The sequence below is a fragment of the Aricia agestis genome, chromosome 3 (genome assembly GCF_905147365.1).
Source record: "Aricia agestis chromosome 3, ilAriAges1.1, whole genome shotgun sequence".
NCBI lineage: Eukaryota > Metazoa > Arthropoda > Insecta > Lepidoptera > Lycaenidae > Aricia > Aricia agestis.
The window spans coordinates 9431699-9456983 of NC_056408.1; the positions used below are offsets into that span (position 1 = coordinate 9431699).

Below are 25285 nucleotides of genomic sequence, written 5' to 3' on the forward strand. Positions count from 1 at the left end.
CTGGAAGTCGGTTTTAATTTTTTGTTAAAAATAATAATCTGTGTTTAAAACGGAAAATCAGCCCATTTCATGCAGTCCGTAACGTCAGTACTAAAGTTAAATATTACATTAGGCAATGCCGCGATATGGTATCACTTATCTTTAAAAAACTTCCGAGTATAAAATTTTTATCTTTCCAGAAAATCCTTTAAAACATACCTAAAAGTCACAGTGCCTTAATATAATTTGAGGCAAGATCGATAAAAGTATGCAACTACATTATAGTTGGGGCTACGTTTTATCAATCTTTTACAGAATTAATTATTCAATTATTCTACCGTGGTCACTGCTCCACGGGCTATTGGAAAGTAGCTGGAAAATGAAATCCATATTAATTTTATCCCATTTAATTTCAGGGTCTAACCGACTTTTTGTTGAAAGTGCTGCAGTTCCCGAAATACTGCGCACAGGCCATGATGGACGGAAGGGGATTTGGATAAACTGCTCGTCTAGTCCTTACTACATAGAATTAATTTAATTTTTAAATATTTTACTAATAAAGTATCTTTATTAATTGCGTTATTTGAATCATTTTTGTTTCTATATTACATATTTTTTACAAGTTTTCATCTTTAAAAAAATATCTAGGCTACAGTAGTTAAGAGGAGTCCACACCACCGATTTTCCATACAAACGTTGTCCCCTGTTTCCTCCCTGGATAATGCCGCTAGAGTTATGATTTTTTTCCTGAATATCTATGGCCACTATTAGCATGTCCCTATGTTTTCTTGTTTTTCATAATTTTATTATTAAAAAAGATGAGAACGTCCAAAAACCCAAAAAAAATGGCCAGATTTTCCTCTGTGTTCAAACACCCAGAAAACAAAACTGGCTAAAATATACAAAAAAAGTAAAACATAGGAACATAGCTCAAGCCTTGCTTTAATTCTTAATGAAAAAAGTACATAAATCGGTTAAGTTTTGGAGAAGGAATCAGCGGACAACGAATCGAAGATTTCTGTTGTTTTATTAGAACTTTTGTCGTGTTGTCTCTATCGCGCTCTGCGGTGGGAGACTTGAGTTTGGTGAGACAGCAATACATTTTCAAATACCTATTTTCAATTTCGCCCCTGGTGTATCCTCTTAAGAGCCTTATCATTTGTAAGCGGATGCGGAGTGCAGCAGGCGCACCGCACAACATACACGCTACGGATCCGCAGACCGCAACGTTTTTTTTAACATGATTCGGGTCCCTAAGGAAATATAATAAATAAAAATATAACTAATAGATCCTTAATAATTAATAAAAGATAATAAATTGTGTACAAATATTATATTTAGTAATAAACTCACTTCTTTTAAAATGTATTTACACATAAAATTGCAAAAGCACTTAAAAGTTAAAATATAGTTCGAATGTTTAACCTAAGTATACATAATATTTGGAAAGTTGTTAATTAACCTTAAATTGAGTACAGGAGAAATAATCTGAATTCCTTATTCAATAATTTAGGTTTAGGTGTAATTGTACTGTATAAGGCACAACAATATCGCCACGGTGAAAATATATAATATTTTAACAAAATATTTCTTAAGTAGTTAAGCTAAGCTAAGCATGCAGGTGATAGAATATTTTGCAACAACAATCCAAGACTGTACTAAAAACAAAGTTTTAATGGAAATTTTACATGCAATCTTAAGTACTTAAATTACAGAACAACATTTTCATTCAATTCGGCCACAGCCATAAAATTAAATGAATATTTAAAGCGCTGTAGTTAATATTCATACAAAAGACATAAAGGTACAACTTAAAAATAGACACAAAATAATTTAATATTTACATGGTGTAGCACAAAATATTAATGGGTGAAATTTTACTTAACTCATTCATTACACGACATTACACGTTGTTATAGTTAAACGTCTGTCGAAAATGCCAAACGTTTAAAAAAGAAAACTACCTATCAGAATCACCACAAAAACTAACTGTATTGTTTTATTTGTTACTTTGTATGAAATGCTGTCTAGTTCATAATGTGATGTTTTTAACTAACGCGGCATTTTAAAATATGCCAGACAAGTACAAACAGACCTAAATAGTTATTTACTGTGTAAATATTGTTATCACTTATCAGTAAGAAGAGTTAAATGATCACTTGTAGCAATGGCTAGCCCAAAAATAATGAATAATGAAATTACTTAGCTCAATAATGAATAATGAAATTACAGCTCAATAGTGAATAATGAAATTACTTACTCAAGCACACAGATGACTATAACAATGCACCTACACACACTGCTATGTTTTAGATTTTATTGCTTTTATTAACATAATGACTGTTTCTTTTAACAATTTTCCTTGTTCTAAGCTTTTGGAGATGACTTCCCTGGAACATGAAGTGACATTTAAAACAAGAAAAACACCTTGATAAAAATAATACAGAAAAATTTAAATGTATCACATTACAATAATAAAGACGCGAGTGGAAGAACCAGCTAACCAACATTTAATAACAAAAAGACAATTACTCATTTTTAACTTATTTAACTTAAATTTGAACAAATCTTGTAAGTTACCTACTTCATCATCTGACTATACACAAAATCCACATTCATTTGATTTCTAATAATTTTCTCGGCCTTAAAGCCTCCATTTTATAAGTGCCATGCTTCGGCACGAATGGGCCGGCTCGACCGGAGAAATGCCACGTTCTCACAGAAAACCGGCGTGAAACAGCGCTTGCGCTGTGTTTCGCCGAGTGAGTGAGTTTACCGGAGGCCCAATCCCCTATCCTATTCCCTTCTCTTCGCTTCCCTACCCTCCCCTATTACCATATTCCCTCTTAAAAGGCCGGCAACGCACTTGCAGCTCTTCTGATGCTGCGAGTGTCCATGGGCGACGGAAGTTGCTTTCCATCAGGTGACCCGTTTGCTCGTTGGCCCCCTTATTTCATAAAAAAAAATTTGCAAAAAAACCGCAATTTTGTAACTGTTACTTACCTGGTTCTTCCACTCACATCATTATTAAGCTACGTACTGCATAGTTTTTATCGCGGGCTTTGAGCACGGCGACCGAATCAATAAATTCAATAACGAAAAAAACCCCCAGGCCCCACTCCGAACGGCACCGGCTGTGCCGGTCAGTGCAGTGTGTCGTTTCAGTTTGGCAGACTTCGGTACTTTAGCCGGGATGATGACAAGGTCAAAGATTGGCGAATTTTGTTATTAAAATAAAGAAATAACGGTAAAAAATAAATGTTTCCAAAATTTCAGCTTGATAGCTTTTGTATTTTTTTTTTGTTATGCGCCTTCAAAGTTGGATATTCAAGTCGATTTTTTTTTTCAATTTTTCTTAATATTTGTATACCATTCGATAACTTATGTAATTTAAATCAACTTTTGTTGTGAAACACTTTCATAGACGCAATAATTAATATAGCTACCGAACCAAAATCTCCCGCGATGCCTACAAGCAACTCTAAGGTGACGTCATAATCGAGTAGCATTTTGTATGGAGCATTTCGGACAGGTCCATTTTATGAGATGTTTGAATTGTCATATCTCGGTGAATTTCTAAGCTATCAGAGTCATTCTTTCACGGACGTTTCTATTTTTTAAGGGTCCTTCAATTAGCAATAAGAAAAAAAAATTTTTTTTTCTTAAAAGTAAGTTAAGTTGATAAAAATGCTATGCAATAGCTTTACCGCGGCAATTCTCGAGTGCCACACGTATTTTGTTTAAGTACCTGTATTTATTAACTTCTTCGTCACTCATCTCAATGCAATTTAATTCTGGATTAATGGACACTGCCTTTATAGAATTCTTTGAAGTACCAGCTTCCCGTTTTAATATACTGAAAACACATTGATTTATTACAAAACTGTTGGGTGTCTGTTTAATTCAGAGAAAATTTTAAGAAGCTTAGTGCAAACATACCTGTCTAATGTTTCACAAATACTATCGAGACTTTTGGAAGCATTTTCGGCCTCCTGAAGTGTATCTGTCTCATCGAAAGTAGTGGACGAACTTAGCAGTTCGCAACATTTTTCACTAAAAGAGGAAGGATATGATTACAGTTATTATAATTCTTTGTGTGTCTAGGCGAGCAAAAAGGATCCAAAGTACCTACCAGAAATTTTTAACCAAAGTAAAAACGGTTTTCGTCTCTGTAACCACTTCTTTTATTAAACAATTCATGTTATTTACTTCTTCTTCAAAAAACTGTTTTTCTTCTTCGTCATATCCATAGTCACCATCGAACTCATAACCATAATCGTCGTTTTGACTGTCGTCGTAATCAAATGCATTATAATACCCAACCTCGCATTGCAAATCGAAATCTTCATTAAACGAAAAATCAAAATCTTGCGTGAAATCGGTGTTCTTTTTTATTTTTTCTTCGAATTCTATACATCTAACAAAGTTTCTAATAATTTTAGGATGCATAACTTTTTCTTCAGACACATTGTTACTTTGCGTGTTATCAATGTTTTCATTACTTTGGGCAAGTTCACTGTTAGAGAAATTATTACTTTTCGAGTCGTTTTCTTGGCATTGTCCTTGATTATTCGCTAGCCGATCCTGGCTATTTGTATTTGGCCCCTGATTGTCCAAAAAGTGTTCCTGGTTATCGTCTGAAGGCTCTTGGTTGCTCAAAATGGGTCCCTGAATTAGCCTTTGGTTATCTTGACAGGGCTCGCGGCATCCAGCACTGGCGGTATTCGAATCTCTTACTTCCTGGTCTAAGGAGGGCTCAAAATCCTCTAATGACGACGTCCTAGTTAAATCCAGTTTGTTCAAAAAGTCCCATTTAGAAGTGTATGTAGTACGCTCTCTCTAAAATATTTGAAGCAGTTAATTAATGAAGTAGAGCCGAGAATAATTATAGAAACAGAAAGTAACAAACTGCATTTCTTTATAATAATCGTAATTAATATACAAACAAGCTACGAATAATAAAAACTAAGGAAACGTAACTCCCATACTATTACCGTATTACATTTGGTCCCTTTCGAATTGTCATGTAACGTCAGCTTGATACCGCTCAAGGCCACCTAAATATTGCAAATATAATAATTGTAGAACATGTTTTTTGACGGAGTTACTTTTCCTTAGTTTTTATTATTAGTAGCAAGTATTGGTTAAAAATTTAAAATGCATTATCTGGATTAGGATATTATGTTTATTCAAAACTCCCAACAGTCAATAAAAACTTATATTCAACACACAAAGTCAGCAATATTGTTGCTAATAAGAATTATTATGGTATTTGCTATATGAATAAGAAAAACCGAATAACATTTTTTTATTTGCAATATTTTGTAGTACCACCGAGGAAATTGATTCCTAGGCAGATAATGGACCTACATGTGGTCGGCTTATATGTCAATTCAATGTTAGCTGTGATCGGTCGGATGGGTTTGACTTAACGCAACCAAATTACTTGGTCCGCTATCTGCCTAGGAATCAACTTCTCTGCTCGCTCTCTTAACATAAAATTATGCACTTACCTGAGGAGTGCTCTTTCTAGTTGATCTAAGAAAGTATTTTGATGGTGAGGTTATTTCATTACTTAATATACTTGAATTGCTCTTAGCTGGCGACCTCTCAGTCGTGTTCTTTGTAGTTTGTGGATTTTTTTTCCTTACTATAACATCAGGTACTTCTTTAAGTTGATAAGCCTTAACATTACTTTTTTCAATGTTTTGTTTATCATTACTTTGGTTTATATTATTTTCAACATCTGTAAATAAAATCATTAATTTTACGTTACCGATTATTATTTATCAATTGATATGATTCAAGATAAAAAATGTATAATATTATGAATTATGATGTATATTTTGGTATGTACTTATAAATAGAAAGTAACATGCCTTGATCAGCTACTTTTTCTATTTCTTCGTTGGTGATATTACACAAGGAATCATGGTTAATATCTGCATTGGTATCTTGAATATCACTGAGCAACTTGTACAGCGACTCGGCCGCAATTTGTAGATCTTCACATTTAGTTATTGCGCTCTGTATCATAGAAAATCATAATCTATACTAATATTATAAATGCGAAAGTATCTCTGTCTGTCTCGCTTTCAAGCCAAAACTACCGAACCGATTGTAATGAAATTTTGTACACAGATAGTCTAAAACCTAATAAAGGACATAGGCTACTTTTTAATTGGAAAAAAGGGTTGTAAGGGGGTGAAAATGCGTAAATTTGTTCAAATTAAGTTAGTTCCAAAAAATGCATAATAGATGGCGCCGTGTCGTCTCCTACATCGCACAAGCGCTTACTCAAACGTGTTTCTATAAGAGGTGGTAAGGTCTAAGGATGAGGTTTCCTTTAACGTTTTTTTTTAAGTATTAAGAAGAGTTGAAGTTCGACTTCGACCCCACTCGGCAGTCCTCAGTTATTGACCCCCTACACATGAATAGGGCCTAAGGGCGATTTATGTGTGAGGTGTCTGTCTGTCTGTAAAGTCATAAAGTGTGAACATTGAAGTTTGAAGTAAGCGTACCGCGGAAGTACTTTTTTCAGTTCAACGGGAACTACCTACTATATAATATAAGTTATTTTATGACGAGAGTCGAGAACTACCGCACGCTATAAGCTGAAGTCCACGCGGACGCGAACAGATAGTACATAATATATAATCAATACATAAACTTTAAGAATATTACGATCTATTATTTTTTTGTCTAAGCTTTTCTTCTCTCTCACTCACTCTCTGTTTAAATTACCTATTACGATTATTACACAGCTTATTTGAAAGAACGTTGTTGTATTCGTTTTGTGAGCTATCGAAAGAGACAAGTAGTTATAAGTCATTATACAAATATCCATGTATGCTTTGTGACTAGACTTTAACATAATTATTAATATACACTTGAGAATCTTGTTAACCTCTACAAGTGAAAAGAATATAACTAACCTGCAATGCATCTGTTAGATATACACCATAGCTGTACATTTCCATATATTGCATCGGACTAATATTTAATTTCACTTTACCTAGAAAAAATAAACAATATTAAAAAAAATGTTTGCATTGGTATGGATACTACATAATATTTTGTACATAATATTAAACAGTGTGTTAGTGTAAACACTGTTATCCTTGAAAGCATCAAATGAGCCCGTCAAAATGAGCAACTTTTTCTATGAGAACAATGCTGGGAATTTAATTCAATTAAAAAAAATTCCGTTTTCATACCCATACGGATGCCCGGATCGGCAAGTTGTATGGGTATGAAGACGGAATTTTTTGAGTTCCCAACATTGTTCTCATAGAAAAAGTTGTTCACTTTGACGGGCTCATTTGATGGTTTCAAGGATTGACAATAGATGTATGTATATGCATATTAATTTCCAACAATCACTCGCCTCTCGATCCGCCAATATCAAATAATATGTTTCGAAGTTTATTTGCTGCGTCTACAATATCACCGTCATTGTGAAATTTCTTCCTTGTGCACTCAGTTGCTTCATACAGTGTCCACGGGGGAGGCATAGCGTCACACACAAATTTTGGCTCCCTGTGCAATACTTGTGTCAGCACTTCTTCCATTATTTGAATAAATCGAGATACCCATTCGTCACATTTCAATTTTAAGTTATCCTCCATGCTTTGACTAGTTATTTCGAACATGACGTTTTTGTCGTCTTTAGAGACATTACATTTAGGTGATAATGGTTCAGTTTTTATTAATATTACATCATTATCTTCATCTTCATTTGCAACACGAGGGGAATCATTTATAGTAACTTTTTTTGGACTATTTGTTTTGTTTATGTCGGGGCTATCAGGTTGGCAAGGAATTTCTGAGTTTTTTGTTTTCTTCATATCAGAACCACTGGGTTGACTAGAAATTTCTTTAATGTTTCTTTCTTCTGGTTTATTAAATTCATCTACATTCCCATTTGCATTCGATTTTCTCCGCCATTTAAAATTGTTTGTGGTACTACAAGTACTTTTTGTACTATCTTGTGACCTTTGTCGATTTAATATCTTTCTTCTAGACAATCGAGTATCGTTTTCGACATTGGTAATAGTATTGTATTGAGCATGATTCTGCGCTTCATTCTCTCGCTCACATGGCACCGGCACATCAGTATTGTTTGTTTCTTTCTCTAAGACCACTCTAGATATGGTGGTGGGCTCAACAATTTCATTGTCATTCATAGCATCTTCGGTTTGTTGTTTTAAAGAAGTCTCATTTAGTTCGTTTGGAATTGTTATTTTAATATTACGCTCTGTATCATTCAATGGTAAATATTTCTTTACACTTTCTGTTGGACGACAAACTTGTGTTTTAAATTCTTTCATTGTTAATATTTGGTATGTCACAGAGTCTTTCAAATCGAGTATTTCGACGTTATTAGTTAATAAGATCTGCAAATATATACAAGAAAAGTTTATTTTAGAGACTAGATGACGCCCGCAACTCCGTTGCGCCAAAATTCGTTTATCGCGCGGGAACCGTACATTTTCCGGGATAAAAAGTATCCTATGTCCTCTCTCGGTACTCAAAGTATCCCCATACCAAATTTCAGCAAAATCGGTTCAGTGATTTAGGCGTGAAGAGGTAACAGACAGACGGACAGACAGACAGACAGACACACTTTCGCATTTATAATATTAGTATGGATGTGATGCAATTGGAAGAAAACTGGCTGCATAATATAACAAGATAAGCATTCAATAGCTAGGACTTACCACTGGAAATCCTTGCTCAGATAATCTCGAACAGCAGCCTAATATTTCGTCTTGGACGTAAAGTCCTGTGTCACTGAGAGTCTCCTCATCTGAATCACAAAATAAATTATTTTTTATATTAAAATAATATGCAGTCTGTAAGATTTATAATACTTTAGACCAGAGGTTCCGCTAGTGTGCGCCGCGGTGCCCTGGTGCACAGTGGAAAGGTAAGAGGGGCGCCGTGAGTCTATCCTCCATCATATTATGAAACCATAAATATTATAAAATATAATATTAATTATGTTAAGCAGGCAGGTGAATAAAATATATTTCTTTTTTATTATTTACCTGCTTTTAACCTAACTATAATAATTAAAGGTGTGTAAGTAATTAAATTTATGTATATTTTAGTAATAGGTAGGTATTTAGGTATAAAAAGGGCGGCGTGACAAAGTATTGTGACGTGTAATTGCGCCGCAAGCTAAAAAAACCGGCCAAGTGCGAGTTGGACTCTCCCATGAAGGGAGGGTTTCTCAGCAGCAATAAGATTATATCTATGAAATTAAAAGGTTTTTGATGTATTTTTTATTTCAGTTGATTTAATGAAAGTTAAATAAAGGTTTACCATTTATGACGTATAAAAAAACTACTTGCTAGATCTCGGTCAAACCGATTTTAGTTGGTAGTTTTTATAGTAATGTACATCATAATATATTTTTTTAGAATTATCATGCCCCTTCTTTAGAAGTTAGTGGGAGGACACACATTTTACCACTTTGAAAGAGACTTTCTCGCAAACTACCTATTCAGGTTAGAAAAAAATTATATTAGAAACCTCAATATTATGATTTTTGAAGACCTATCCATAAATACCCCACACGCATAGGTTAAATGAAAAAAATATATATTTTTGGAACTCTAAAAAAGATTAGGACTGCTGCAGATACTTTAAAATTTTAATGTAAAACTTTAAATAATACAGGGTGAAAATAAACCTTCCTGCCAAATTTTGATATGTTGATCCTTGTTAAAAATAAAAATATACGTATTTTTTCTTTCATAATCACTCAGTACTAAAATGTTAAGAAATAGCTTCCGAAAGTTATCCTAAAAACACTACAATTAATGGACACGACGCGTCACCCGCGCGTGATGTGACACTGCGCGCGCGCCTCCCCCCGCGTTACCCGCTCTCATTTCCCCGCGCCGCAAGTGACCGTTCTGCAATGATTTTAAATAGGATAAAATATGTCATTGAAAAAAAAACACTCAATTTTTTTTGGTTAAATGGAATTTTATCACTAGTAAGTGATAAAATTTGGCAGGAAGGTTTAATTGCACCCTGTATATTATTATATTTCATTAAAAAAAGTTTGAAAATTATGATAACAGGTTATATTACGTAATGGTCGGAGCAGAGGGCGCTACTAGTACGTGCAGAAAATAATCAAACCAAGATCTGACATGTTGCACACTTCATATATTTAACCGTTTCCGTGCGGATGTCACCGATAGGCATCATGGGTAGCTTTTCTGTATGGCGGGTGACGCCCGAGAGGAGATAAAATGTTTACCTGTAAAACTATGATGAAATTACATTTTTCAGAGGTTTCCCCTCAATGAAAGTGGCTTTATTTGTCACGTATTTTACGTGTACAGTGTTAGTTTTAGGATATTGCATAAAAACTTACACTTCAGGAGTCCTAAACATTTTATAAATATTTAACGCCAACACCAGCAAAATCTCACATCAACATAATTTATTCTTATAACTAATTAGCAGCCTGACCCTGCTTCGCACAGGTATGAAACAAACATTTCTAAAGTTGATGGTGTTATTAACCCGGCGAGAGTGTGATGAAAAAATGTAACAAGGAGTATGTGGCAGGGTATGACATACCCGCTTACAATATTTGCTGTAAAACCGGATTTTTAAGAAAGAGCGCTAAATTCATTATCTTTTATTATAAGAAGACTAAATTTTTTTTATAAAAATTTCCACTCAAATAAATAAAAAAAATACTAAAAAAAAACTGGTTCTTATGAAAAAAAAAACAATTAAACTATTTTGCAACACGATATAAGTAACCATATAAACCAAGAAAAAATAACAAAAATATTTAGGAACATCTTAGGAACTGGAGCTCAGTTCTGCGGGGCTAAAATGGTCGCTTTGAAGAATCATGATATGAATCATAATATGATTCATTTTTCTAAAGTCGCAAAATGCAACTCTGCTTGCAATTCATTCTCTCATCTCATCTGTATTTTTGTACTGAATTGACATTTGTCAGTGTGACAGTTTTGGCAATTCATTTGCTGAATTGATTGAGAGAAATTGCTAAATGTGACCATTTTAGCCCAGCAGCACAGTTTTTACAGTGCTGAACTGAGCTCCTAGTTCACATATCGCCTTTGTACGGCTTGCACGTGCATATTTTTTCTTCGAATCCTTTTTGTATGACCAATCTCCGCAACGAAATTAACGACCAGGAAGATTTAAACAACGTTTATTTGTTTATAAAATGCTATAAAAAGTCGATACATTTTTTGGCGTTATACATGACTAGCATGTAATATCCCGTTCTACAATAAAACGAAAATAAATTGATCAATATAGCCAAAGGTTTACAACACCTGATAAAAATAAGTTACTTACCTTCCATTTCTGTTTGTACACGTAAATAATCACTTAAAATTAAATTATAAGCAGTGATATTTATATCTTATATCTTTAAACGAGCAATTCTTGTATATGTATATGTCACAGCCAACTGGTTAAACTAGCCGTTCAATCATACAGCTAGCCCTTTGACTGAACAACGCCATTCAATCACACGGGTATACGTCGTTTAGCCGACTAGTTGACTGCAACGCTCAAAATTACAGCTAGACGACGCTTAGCCTACTGGTTAAATGGCAAATTAACTAAGGTGACTATTAGTTTTGTATGTAATTTGAGAGAATAGGAAACTTTTTGTAATTTCTTGGAAGATTATTCTTGAATTAAGTTTAATTTATGAAATTGTAATAAATACCTTGGTGATGCATTATTTCTCCTCGAATATTTGTTTAAATTTTGATTCACCCGTATTCACTCCATAATATCTGTCACTTTAATTATTTTAATAACACTTGTAACGTATGTATACGCAAAACTAGAGATCGCCCAATGGTCGAAATTCGACCTTAGTTTCAACGACATTAGGACTACTATCTATATTTTCTAAAAAAATATTGACTTTATAATTTTTTTCAACTCTTGTCTTTGCGACTTAGCTGATCTCAGACCGGCCGTGTAAGCATTGTCTAATAGTATCTTAGATTCAACAAAAAAAACTATAATCCATTTTCAATTTGTCAACTTGTTGTCAACAGACTTCAACCATAAATAAAAGAGTATAATTCGTATGTATAGGCTTGTCAGTCAAAAATCTGTCATTTCTCATGTGTGTGTGCTGTAGTGTGTGTAATGTTTTCTTTGTTAAAAAAATGTATGATAAAAGCATAATTTCGAAATAATATTAGTTCGATGCACTCCTTCACCATATAAACTATAACTGTGCAAAATTTCATGCACGTACGTTTCCCCATTTTTCGTAAAAAGGGTTACAAAGTTTTTCGCTTGCGTATTAATATATAGATATCTCAATACAATCACAAAATACCGGCTAGTTGACGCCATATTATAAACAAAACGCACCTAGCGCCGAGGTGGTGAGCGCTGAACTAATTCAATCAAACGGCTACTTTTGAATCAGCTGTAGTGTTGAACGTTTTCAGCGACTGAAATATTCAATGAAAAAGCTAGACGTGTGATTGAATGGCGTTGTTCAGTTAAAGGGGCTGCGATATATATACAATTGGAATCTCGGAATCGGCTCCAACGATTTTCATGAACTAAAGTTCATGAAAATCGTTTATATGGTGAAGGAGTGCATCGAACTAATATTATTTCGATTATAGGTTTATTATTCGTATATAGGGGGTTTCGGGGGCGATAAATCGATCTAGGTAAGAATCATTTTTAGAAAATGTCATTTTATTCGTGTTTTATCGAATACCGAGCAAAGCTCGGTCAAATAGCTAGTTATTATAAAAACATTATTGATTATAAGTTTCAAATTTAAAAGCTTTTCTATTGTCAAAATATTGACTTTATTATTTTTTAGACATGATTGCTGCGACAGTCTCAGATTAATAAAGTCAAATGATGTCATCATTGGCCGTGTAATAATTGTCTAACAGTATTTAAGATTCAATAAAAAAACCAAATCTACAGCTCGACAAGGATCGCATAAATGAACGTGGCGAAAAAAGGAACTTCTCCTTTACCAGCAGCGCTCCCCCACATTCATATAAAGCCTTGTTGCGCTGTATTTTTTTCAATTTGACAACATACTTCAACCAAATATAAAAGAGTACAATTCGTGTGTATAGGCTTGTCAATCAAAACCTCCTAGTGTGTGTTGTAGCTTTTGTATGTGTGTAATATTTTATTTGTTAATTTTTTTTATGATAAAAGCATAATTTCAAAATAATATTAGCTCGATGCACGCCTTCACCATATAAACTACAACTGTGCGAAATTTCATGCTTCCTCAAAATTTCGTGTCTCCGCATTTTTCGTAAAAAGGGTTCCAAAGTGTTAATACACACGAGCGGAAATAATAAAAATAATATCATAATAATAATATTTGAATATATAGATAATAATAGTCACAGAAACATTGTCAAACATCAAATAAAACTTTTTGTTTACTGTCTATACTGGTGGCTGGTGCTGCCTCTGACTTAAAAGAACATTGCAAAAATATATCCTATTATGAAGATTTACACTTATATTAATACAAATGTAATTAACAAAAAATATATATTTACCAATTATAGCTTGATTTAGAATAATTTCTTGAGAAATAAAGGCCAAGGCTTGATTAGCTGGAGGGTTTAGATTTGACTTTGATATACCCTCAATTTCCTCAAACACGGCTTTAGGCAATATCAAGTTGCATTGTTTATCTGTAAAAAAAAACTTGTATGAAATCAAGCATTCAATGAGTATTTCCCAGCGGCGTGCACAGGAATCTGACACAGAGTAAGCAGTGTCAGTAGTCGGTACTCGGTCACTGAACAAAGTCTAATCTTTAATGGTATTACTAACTGCTTACTGCATAATGAATCCAGGCGTCAAACTACAAAGACTAATTTCCAGATTGTTATCACGACCTATATAATATATGGTCAGAAAAAAATCTTAATAGCGCGATCTAGCTTACGCCGACAACACAGCTAGCGACATCTATTGATAACATTGTGAACTTAATTATTACTTTTAAGAGTCACTAAAACTTTTTCTTTTATATAAATTTTTAGCATAGCCAACAGAACGTTCCGATATAAATATCATAATTATGTAGATGGAAGATTTCTGCCACCTCAAATATCTTATAGAAATCAAAAAACGCACTTCTTAATATTAAACTGTTAAATGTACTTACTTATGTATTTGAAACTTTTAAATTAATATTAAAATGAAAAAATCTTCTTAGAAAACTCTCTAGTAAATATACTGGCGCAACCAAAAATACTAATATGTAAGTTGTAACAGACAACAGTGCTCAATCACATGAAAAAAGCAAATGGCCTTAAATGGCCTCCCAAAACACAAAACATTTCTGCTATGTAAACAAATGATAACCTTACTAAACAAGAATGCATAATGTGCATACGTAATAATTAATTAATTAGATTTCCGTATATTATTTTTACTCGGATTATAGGCAACGAACATTATCCGATAACTCCCGGGCGCCGCGCGCCGGCGCCGCGCCGGCCAAGCCGTCGGCGCACCTCCAGTGATGCCAACACTTCAAAAAATTTCCCCCTAAAGCAACTTGAAAACCCAGTGAATTTCAATCAGAACTCCCCAACTAGAATTCAAATATAATTTATCACTTGGGGTGCTTTCCACTAAGAGATCAAAACGCCGAAAATACTACTTCAGGCGACCGTAATTGTTGTGGTCGCGGCGAAAACGTCACTCATGGCGTCAATTTTATATAAAAATAGTACTAAAAACGAAATAAATATGCTTCAAAAATTTTACGCCCAAGAATATCGCTAAATATGTTTACTCCCTAAAATACTCACTGTATATTTATTTTTTTCCTACTAAAAGTGGGAAATCCCTATAGTTGGCAACACTGCTGGGCTCCGCCGCAGGACTTTCAGTACAAATATTCATGTTTGTGTGCGTTGACGAACTGTGTACGGACACGAAAATCTTAACGCATACATAAGCCTAGGGACTGCCGCGCGCGGACTGCATGCCTTGACCCATACCGTCCCGTTTGCACTTCGCACCTTCGTTGCTATTTTATAAATTAAGGCGTTTTAAATGTATTCATTTTTATTTTTTCCTACTATTTTTTTTTACTATTAATATTTAATAATTAACGTCATGAGTCATCTAAAACGTACGAAAGTTAAATTAAAATATCTGTAAATGGCAAGTAATGCACAGCATTTCTGCCTTCAAGGAGTGCACGCCCATGGTATTTCCTATTACTAGAGATCGCCCAATGGTCGAAATTCGACCTTAGTTTCAACGACATTAGGACTACTACCCATATTTTGTAAATAAAATATTGACTATCATATTTTTTTCAACTCAGCTGATCTCTGTGGCTGTGACTGGCTGTGTAAGCATTGTCTAATAGTATCTAATAGTAGAGGAGGGGAGGGTGCTTTTTTCGTAGTCACTCGAGCGTTATGGAGACCTTTTTCTTTTTTTTTTTGGTCGGGAAATGCTATCACGTATCCCCGGTAGCGTTGGGGAAGGACCACCGGGGTATGTGGGACTTGCTACGGCCGAAGAGATGGTAAGTGGCCGCAGCTGTACCCACTAAAACCCGACCGTGTTCCTACTTCCGCGCAGGACGGAGACGCGAGGGCCTATTACATGTTTTCCGTGGCTTCCGTCCGCAGCGTTATGGAGACCTAGTAGGTTTTGTACCATCGAGGAAGTTGATTCCTATGCAATTGACAGACCAACGTTATTTGGTCGAATATGTCAATTCAATGTTAATTGTGATCTGTCAGCTGGGTTTGACGTAACGCAACCAAACTACTTAGGTCCCCGATTTGCATAGGAATCAACTTCTCTGATAGTACATTAGGTAAAGCTGTTAAAAAAATAGTAAGAGGGTTTTTTTTTATTTTAGAGGTGGGTTCAGAAACTGCAGCCATTTTAAAGTTTTGAAAAAGAAAATATATTCAGAAAATTGCTTATTTAGGTAAATTATTTCTATACCATGTTAACTAGACACATGTCGGAAGCCTATGCAAGCTAAATCTGACACGCTCGAGCTACTCCCGAAATCCCCACTTCCCCTCCCCAACTATAAGATTCAATAAAAAAACTATAATCCATTTCCAATTTGTCACCTCGTTGTCAACAGACTTCAACCATAAATAAAAGAGTATAATTCGTAAGTATAGGCTTTTCACTCAAAAATCTGTCATTTTTCCTAGTGTGTGTGTAATTTTTTATTTGTTAAAAAAATGTATGATAAAAGCATAATTTCAAAATAATATTAGCTTGTTGCACTCCTTCTATAAACTATAACTGTGCAAAATTTCATTCACCTACGTTTCCCCATTTTTCGTCAAAAGGGATACAAAGTTTTTGGCTCACGTATAGATGTATGTCATAAATCATAATATGTCGTATTCTCATTACTTAGATATTATTATTAGGATAGGCCAGCAACGAGATGGCTGACCAACTGGCAAAAGAGGCTATCTGTGATGGTCGGGATATGTCTTCTCATATACAGCCATACTACACAGAATTCTTTTATACTTATAGCTAAGCAAATTTGTATTGATAGGTGGAGGAAATTATTTATTGACTAGCTGTTGCCCGCGACTTCGTCCGCGTGGACTTCAGTTTATAGCGCGCGATGTCAATAAAATTGGTGTCAAAAGCTTTTATAAAAAAACCCTGGTACCCCTTATATCAATACAGCTGTGCAGTGTGCACACAATAAGTATTTCATTTTTTTATATTAAACTTTATATTTTATGCCAAATTTTAAAGCTTATTTAGCCCCCCAATTACACAACTTTACCCATAAACTATTTATCATTGATAGGTTTAAGGTTACGTCACTGCACAGATAAAGTACTGAGTTATTTAATACCAGAGAATAGATATAACAATCGAAAATAATCGAAACTTAAAAATGTAAGATGATACCACGTCTTATAGAGGGACTTTTGAGCAAGCGTCAGCGCGATGTAGAAGACGCACGGCGCCATCTATGAATTTTTGGAACTAACTTAATTTGAACAAATTTTCGCATTTTCACCCCTTAACAACCCTTTTTTCAGTAAAAAAGTAGCCTATGTCCTTTCTCAGGGTTTAGACTATCTGTATACAAAATTTCATTACAATCGGATCGGTAGTTTTGGCGTTTGGCGTGAAAGCGAGACTGAGAGACAGACAGAGATACTTTCGCATTTATAATATTAGTATAGATTATGTGCACACTGCACAGCTGTTTTTGGGTATTTTGATTAATTAAGGGCCGCGCTACACCGGAATGGCAGCGGCGAGGCGAGCACTTTCAGCGCTGCCATTCCGGTGTAGCGCGGTCTAAGAGGGTTACCAGGGTTTTAAAAAGTTTTTAAAATTGACACAAATTTTGTTGACACCGCGCGCTATAAACTAAAGTCCACGCGGACGAAGTTGCGGGCAACAGCTAGTTATGAATAAAAACTAATAAAGTAGGTATGATTAGTTCTGTTACAATAATGCAGTAAAAAATAAAACGCCATCTGTTTTCATATATTAGAATTAAAATGTTGATTGCATTGATATATTTTCTGTATGGAATATAGGCCAACACGGTACACTCGAACTCCTTTATTTTAGAGCGCCTTCTGTTGTCAATTTGTCACATATATTAGAAATGCAGTAGGAGTAAGATAAGATAGATTGATAATTATTATACCAAGTGATAATATTATTAAACATAATATTCTAACGTATTAAAAACTATAAACAAAAACATAATAACTAATAAGTATGATTAGTTCTATGTTACAATGAAGTAAAAAATAAAACGCCATCTGTTTAATCGTATTAGAACTAAAATGTTCATTGCATCGATATATTTCTGGATTTTTTATAATAATATATGATACTGTTACGGTACATGGTATACGGACACGTGGTGCGCAAGTACATACTCGAACCTTCTAGAAAGGTCTAATGTTTGTGTGTTTACCCTTTATTTGTTAGCGTGTTTGAATTTAGACCTTATGACTGAGTCCATAAGGTCTAAATTAAATTCAACTTACTGCACTTATCGCAAGGACGGCAGTTTTATTGTGGTACATTCCCGAGCCTCCTAGAATTTTCCCACGGTTGTTTACTTGTTTACGTGAATCGGGAAATTTCTGGAATTCGTCTCGCCATATAAAAAGAGCCGCAGGCAGGCTCGGGAAGTTAGTTCGATTCGAGCGATCATCAAGGCGATTTCGGAGTGAACACGAGTGATCAATAGTGAGTGAACCAGTGAAACCTGCGACTTGGCTACAACCTAGGACAGTGATGGTGCTTAGTGATTGGACCTAGTGATTTGTGTTTGGACTTAGTGCTAAGTGTTGTGACCTAGTGTTTAGTGCAGTGTTAATAAAGTCTTCAAGAGAGTCACCAGGTCTTTTTCTCCAAATCCTCGAACCCTAGCACGTAACAACTGGTGTCGGAAGTGAGATTTGGAGATGCCATTGACTCCGAGAGAGGACTTCAAGGGAAGTGTCAGGACAAGGGCGCAGCGAGCTGCTGCCATTGACTCCGAGAGAGGAGTTGCGGAGGCCATACCCACTGGGGACCAAGCTCCGCCCACTGAGGGACAGGCCCCACTCACTGGCCCCGCCCACCTGGCTCCGCCCACTGACCACGCCCACCAGGCTCCGCCCACTTTGTGTGAAGCCACGCCCACTGGCTTCGCCCACCGGGACACGCCTACTGGCCACGCACCTCAGGCTCCGCCCACTTTGGGCGTGGCCCCGCCTACTGGCCCCACCCACCAGGCCACGCCCACTCAGGCCACGCCCACTCAGGCCACGCCCACTGGCCCCGCCCACCGGGCCCTGCCTGCTCAAGCCCTACCTACTGGCTCCAGCCACCATGCCTCGCCTGTAGCTTCTACAGCCCCTCAAATGGCTCTTCATTTAGAAAGTTTAATTGAATTAATGGAGCTGCAAAGAGCTGAAATGAAGGCAATGATGGAGGCCCAAGACCGCAAGCTCGGCGCCATATAAAAAGCCGCAGGTAGACGGCCCGGCAATTCAGTTCGTTTCGAGCTATCATCAAGGCGATTTCGGAGTGACAACAAGTGAACAATAGTGAGTGAACCAGTGAAACCTGCGACTTGGCTATGACCTAGGACAGTGATAGTGCTTAGTGATTGGACCTAGTGATTAGTATTTGGACTTAGCGCTAAGTGTTGTGACCTAGTGTGTGCTTGTGTGACCTGGACTTAGTGAATAAAGTCTTCAAGAGAGACAGCAGGTCTTTCTCTCCATTTCCTTCGAACCCTAGCACGTAACAAAATTTAAGGGGGCTCCCATACAACCAACGTTATTTTTTTGCAACTTTTGCTCGATATCAATCAAAGGCAACACATAGGCACTTGAAATATTCACGACATACTCAGTTGTATTGGAACTTTAATAATTAATAATAAAATTTTAATTAATTAAATAATTAAGGGGGGCTCCCATACAAAATACCACAATTTTCAGCCTATTTTTTGCTCTATTGTGGTACGGAACCCATTGAGCGCGAGTCTAACTTGCACTTTGCCGATTTTTTATTTTTGGATTGTCTATTGTTTTCCCATTGATCTGAAATTAATAGCAGGTTATCCCCTTTCTATCGAATCTCACTAACCTAGGGGGGATTTTGAGAGTAAAGGAAGAGAGAAGGCTCTAGTGTACTGCGCACACACTTGAGCACTGTAAAATTATTCCTGCCTATCACCAAAACTGGTGTGGAGGTATTTTAATTGTTATAATTTAGAAAATATACTAAAATATTCAAGCCCCAATACTTTTTCCAGTAAATGTTTACCATTTCTTTCACTTCTTCCGTCATAAAAAAAACACATACACGCAACCATACATGACGTTTATTTAGTTTAGTACCTATTGACACGTTTTCCTACAATTTAAGAATACCAAATCTCTGCTTCAAATTTTTTTCAAAAAATAATTTATTTGTTTTATTACCATAGCTCCCTTAATTTTTTAGTTATCAGGTTCATTTAAAAACATTTTAAAGGTAATTTCAAGAGGGTTGAGATCATGCTAAGAAACCCTTTTTAAAGCCCTTAATTTTTAAAATAAAAAGGGTTAATAAGTGCTGGTTACGTGGTTATCGCAGTAAAAGTTAGCTTTATACGTCTCTATGTTGGCTATTTTTCATCCCACAAAAATAAAAAGGAAACCAAAAGCTTTTTTAGAAAACGAACTCAAATTTTATTCTTTATGTTTTTTTTACGGATATCCAATATTTTAAAAGTTATATCCAAAAGAAAATGAAATTTACGAAAATTTTAAAAATTTTAATTTTATGAAATCATCTTTTTTTCAAAAGTAAGCATTCTAATTTTTTGAGGTCATAACTTATGCTAAAATAAAGAAAATCCTTTAGGGATAACCATAAATTTGAGATATTGTAGAAATGGTGAATGTTTTATTTTTCGTTTTTTTCCAAAAAAATTCGAAAGTGTCATCTTATATTTATCATAACTTGCTCAATTTTAATGCTATTAACTTTTTACAGTATTCAATAGAAAGATAATTTTAAGTAATTTAAAAAGTATTCAGGAAGTATATGTCATATAATGCATCAATTTTCCGTTACTTGTGTATGAATGTTTAGATTAAAATACTCGCCGAAAAAAAGTATACATATAATCACCTATATTTCACTTTAAATTAAAATTAGAAGGTTATTAAAATTAGGCATTTATTTGTTATTTTATTGACTTTAATTTAGGTTATAAGACATTTTTCGTAAAAACGTATAGTTTTTGAGTTATTTATGAAAAACCGTTTTAAAACATGTAGTTTTATCTCGAAAAATCACAATCTTCGATCTTTAATTACTAAGAAAGTATTGATTTATTCCAAAAACTTTATAAAACAAATTTTGCTTAAAATTTGTCTGTTTATCGATTTTTGCGTTTTTTTTTTTATTTAAAAATATTTCACCCCCGAGAAGGGTTGGCAATCACCCCCAGGGCAAAAGCACAAGTTGACACTAAGTCACTTTTGTTTCTTAGGGTATCCCCCACCTACTCACCAATTTTCATGAAAATCGATGGAGGTTCAACGAAATCGGAGGTGAAAACCTTCAGTGACTCCACTATCTCGGCATAGGCCTCCTCCAGCCTTTTCCACTCAGTTCTGTCTAATGCTACTCTTCTCCAGTGGCGTCCAGCTGTTAATGCTAGATCATCTCCCCATCTAGTTTGTTACCGACCTCTACACCGTTTACCATCTCTTGGGTACCAGTGAGTGATAGCTGTGCTCCATTTATTTTGTTTGTCTCTTAGCATGTGTCCGGCCCATCTCCACTTTCTTTAGTCTATTTGAGTAAGTATGTCTATTACTTTTGTTTTTTCTCTTATTGTAGTGTTTCTGATCCTGTCTTGTCTCTTTATACCTAGCATGCTTCCCTCCATGGATCTCTGGCATTGTTCCAACTTTTCTCTGTGTTGTTTTGTGAGGGAACAGGTTTCACAGCTATATATTATAACGGGTAGGACACAGGTGTTAAATGCTTTCTTTTTTACAGTTAAACTCATGTCAGATTTAAATATTTCTTTGAGCGACCAGTACTTTTTCCAACCATTTGCAATTCTATTGTTGACTTCTTTTTGTGGTCTGGTTTTCATGGAGATTAGTTGTCCAAGGTAGATATTGTAATCTTTTACGTATTCGAGAGGTTGATCGTCAACTTTTATGGTGATTTGCTTGGAGTTTGTAAGTACTTTGGTTTTGTCCTTATTCATGCTGAGGCCTACTTTTTTGCTTTCTGTATCAAGAGCTTTTATCATTGTTTCAAGGTTGTTTGGGTTTTCTTCAAAGATAATTATATTGTCATCAAATCTTAAATGGTTTAGCTTTTCTCCGTTCACGTTAAGGCCATACTTCTCCTAGTCTAGTTCTCGAAAGATGGTTTCCAGTACAGCTGAAAATAGTTTTGGAGAGAGGGGGTCGCCCTGTTTTGCCCCTCTTTCGATCTGAAATTTGTTTCCTATTTTTTCAAGTCTTATTCTGGCTTCACTATTTAGGTATATGTTTTTGATGATATCAATATAAGTTACGGGTATGCCTTGGTGGTCTAGGCTTTTCCAGATAGCTTCATGACTTATGCTGTCGAAGGCTTTTGAGTAATGCCATATACAGTTCCTTCTTGTATTCATTGTACTTCTCTATTATCTGCTTTACTGTGTGTATGTGGTCTAACGTAGAAAAGTTTTTCCTGAATCCTGCTTGCTCTTTCGGTTGGTTTTCATCCAGCTGTTTGTTGATTCTCTCTAAGATAACTTTGGAGAAGACCTTGTAGATGTTTGACAAGAGACTTATTGGTCTGTAGTTCCCTAAGTCTTCTTTAGAACCTTTCTTGTGTATTAAGATGATATGCGATGTTATCCATTGCTTCGGTATTGTGCAGGTCTTTAGTATGTTGTTAAAATATTGTGGTAAGAACAGGTACGAGTTCACTGATGGTGCCTTTTAGGATTTCGTTTGGTACTTTGCCTGGGGCTCTCTCCATTTTTAGACTGCGAATGGCTTTTTCCACTTCGTATGGCAGAATTTCCGGCACTTGACTAGCTTCGTAGCTACGTTTGGGTATGCTTTCTTTCTTTACTGTAGGTTTTTGCTTTTGTAGGTTTGCATACAGATTTCTATAAAAAGTTGTAGCTATTTTGCTGATGTCTTTTCTGTTTGTGCTGGTACTTGTATGTTTGGGTATCCACTCTTTAGTGTGTCCTTTGAGTTCCTTAAGCTCACCCCTCCTGTTCTGATTATATGTTTTTCTAATGTTTGGAGTCTCTAAATGTATTAAATTTAATTTGAATAATACTATGAGGCTGGCATAGATGCCAAGTGCAATTTTAAGCCTCGTCAAAAAATTTGAATAAAAAAAAAACTACCACACATCAACTCACAAACCACCACACATCAAGTGGTTTGTGAGAGGGTTTTCAACTCCTAGCAGACATTTTTATGAGTTCTCTTTACCCCAGGACAAGAGAATATTATGCTGTTAATTATAAAAGAATAAAAAAGTATATACTTACCATGATTGAGTAACACCCTCATAAAATTTGTATTACTCAAAAGGACAACTGTATCAGTCACAATGTACCAAAATCCATTATCTTCCACATTAAAAAGTTCCTTTATTGAATGAGTGTCTATAGAATATGGATTTTTTTGTAAATTTTTCTACAACAAAATAATTAAATTGATTAAATTAAAAAGCTATGATGTTGTGCTTTTAGAATATTATACTAATATTGTAGATTCATCACTAAACATTACAATAATAATATACATAATTTGAATAATAAAAATACTAATTACCGCTAGCCAATTTTCATCTTTCATATTTAATAATGTTTCTTCATTTTGCTGCATTGGAGGAACATAAGCTTCTTCATCTGAAATAATTTTAAAATTTTAAATTGAGATGCATTTTTTATCAACAAATCAACAATAACATGATAATGAACTTAATTGTTTTAATAACTTGCCTCTGCCTTGACATGTTTCAATACTTTTAGAAGTTCTTCTGGCTAAAAGTTTTTGTCTTAAATCAGTATTATCTCTAATTCTATTGATAGAATCTAAAGAGACTCCCTCAACTGAGAATGGCTTGGCAAATTGGCTTCTTGGTGTTTTCATGTATGAAGTCGGCTGAATATTTCTAGTATCATTGTAGCTTGAAAATCTTCTTGATAAAGGCACACTCGTTTCAGACACTGGTAGTTGCGAATTAACATTTGGGCTAGTTGAATAAGGACCAAGAAATACCTGTTGAGGGGGTACATTCCACATGAGTGGGTTATACAAAGCGGCTGCAACAGGTATACCCATTGGAATTGTATTCATTGGAGAATAACCAGATGTCCTAGTAAACCTATTATTGATAACTTGTTTATTATACACTTTGGGCCTTAGCCTCTCATTTCTCATTCTGTTATTGTTAGGATTCATTGTGTTGGGAAAATAATATTCCGGTGAACCTTCAGGCTCTGGACAGTCTTCAACGGAAAAATTTGTTTTTAAACTATTCCTTTCAGCCCTTCTCGCCTTTTCGATCTGGAAATTTGTAATAGCTTATGTAATTAAAATCCTATCATCCTTATGGATGTTCAAAGTAATAAATACTAGAAATTAAAAGAGTTTCACGCAAAGCATAGACTCTTTTTTTGTATACTTTCAATGTACATCTATGAAATAACATTTTTGTTTTATTAAAAATACTTGCCTCAGCTTTGCTTAAATTCCATACTGCTTGGCCAGTCAATGTGTTAAAATAATATGGTCGATTTGTGTAAGTTTTTGACCTACAAATTATCCAAGCACCCAGAGTTTCCACCGTTTCACTCAGAGCACATTTCGACATTTTGTACCAACCCAAATGTTGATTGTTAAGTTCATTTTAAAGAAATTCGAGATTCATAATCATTTGAGCCATAATTTAAAAGTATATTCCTAAAATGTATTAATAAATATTGCAATGATTTAAGTATGCTTTCCAAATTGCAATAAATTATGAATTATTACCAAATAAATACCGAAGTCCGTGCACAGATTATGAGATTACCAGTATACTAGTCAGTGTTGCCAGTGCTGTATGTTCCAAAGTTACTTATGTCATGCAAAAAGTAACATTTTGTGGGGAAGAGCATTTCGTATAAATTAATAATAAATTAATATTTTAAATGCCGGGGGGGGGGGGGGAGTGTAGTGTACATTAAGACCTTCTTCGGCACCTCTCGAATTGTCTATTAATGTCAACAACTATTATTGTCATACCTTTTCATACTGACAAATATGTACAATAATTTATTTGGAATAAAACCAAATATTCCTTGGTTTTGTCTTTAATTTCATAACAATTTATTCCAAATAAAAAATATCATCTGCGATGTCTACAATTGCGCAACTACTAAAGCCAGATAAGTTCGAAGTCGAACCCGGCACTCCGGATGCTGAATTAAAGTATGAACACTGGAAAACGACATTCTCAAACTATCTTAGCGAAGGCATGGGAAAAGAAACTTTTTCGGAAGAAACCAAGCTAAGGTTACTATTAAACAATTTATCTTACAATGTTTATATTCACGTTCGTGAAGCGAAAGATTATGTTTCGGCCATTGAACTATTAGACAAACTTTATATTAAAGAAAAGAATAAGGTTCATGCCAGATATATACTGTTAAGATCTGTACAAAAACCAGATGAGAGCATTTCAGATTTCTTGCGCACGCTCCAGCAACGCGCCCAAA

At 35.0% G+C, this 25285-nt stretch overlaps 1 protein-coding gene across 1 annotated transcript; it reads right to left on the minus strand.

The window, feature by feature from the left end:
* Positions 1-1401: 1401 nt before the first annotated feature.
* LOC121725274 lies at positions 1402-24591 on the minus strand. The gene is made up of 16 exons (XM_042112138.1): positions 24561-24591; positions 24262-24488; positions 23525-24092; positions 23355-23431; positions 23069-23216; positions 13563-13700; positions 8700-8788; positions 7367-8375; positions 6915-6994; positions 5859-6006; positions 5493-5725; positions 4112-4818; positions 3919-4032; positions 3728-3835; positions 2240-2369; positions 1402-2185 (listed from the first exon to the last, which is right to left on the minus strand). The coding sequence occupies exons 2-15, from the start codon at positions 24397-24399 to the stop codon at positions 2282-2284; spliced, it is 3645 nt and encodes a 1214-aa protein (XP_041968072.1). The 5' UTR covers positions 24400-24488; positions 24561-24591; the 3' UTR covers positions 1402-2185; positions 2240-2281.
* Positions 24592-25285: the final 694 nt, after the last annotated feature.

What these genes read in the sequence shown, in the direction of transcription:
- LOC121725274 (XM_042112138.1), bottom strand. Translation starts at nt 24,399, where the DNA reads ATGTCGAAATGTGCTCTGAGTGAAACGGTGGAAACTCTGGGTGCTTGG. An exon ending in ATCTAACAGATGCATTGCAG is followed by an intron (nt 6,007 to 6,914) that starts GTTAGTTATATT and finishes TCTATGATACAG; the next exon opens with AGCGCAATAACTAAATGTGA. An exon ending in CTAGAAAGAGCACTCCTCAG is followed by an intron (nt 4,819 to 5,492) that starts GTAAGTGCATAA and finishes CAAATATTTTAG; the next exon opens with AGAGAGCGTACTACATACAC.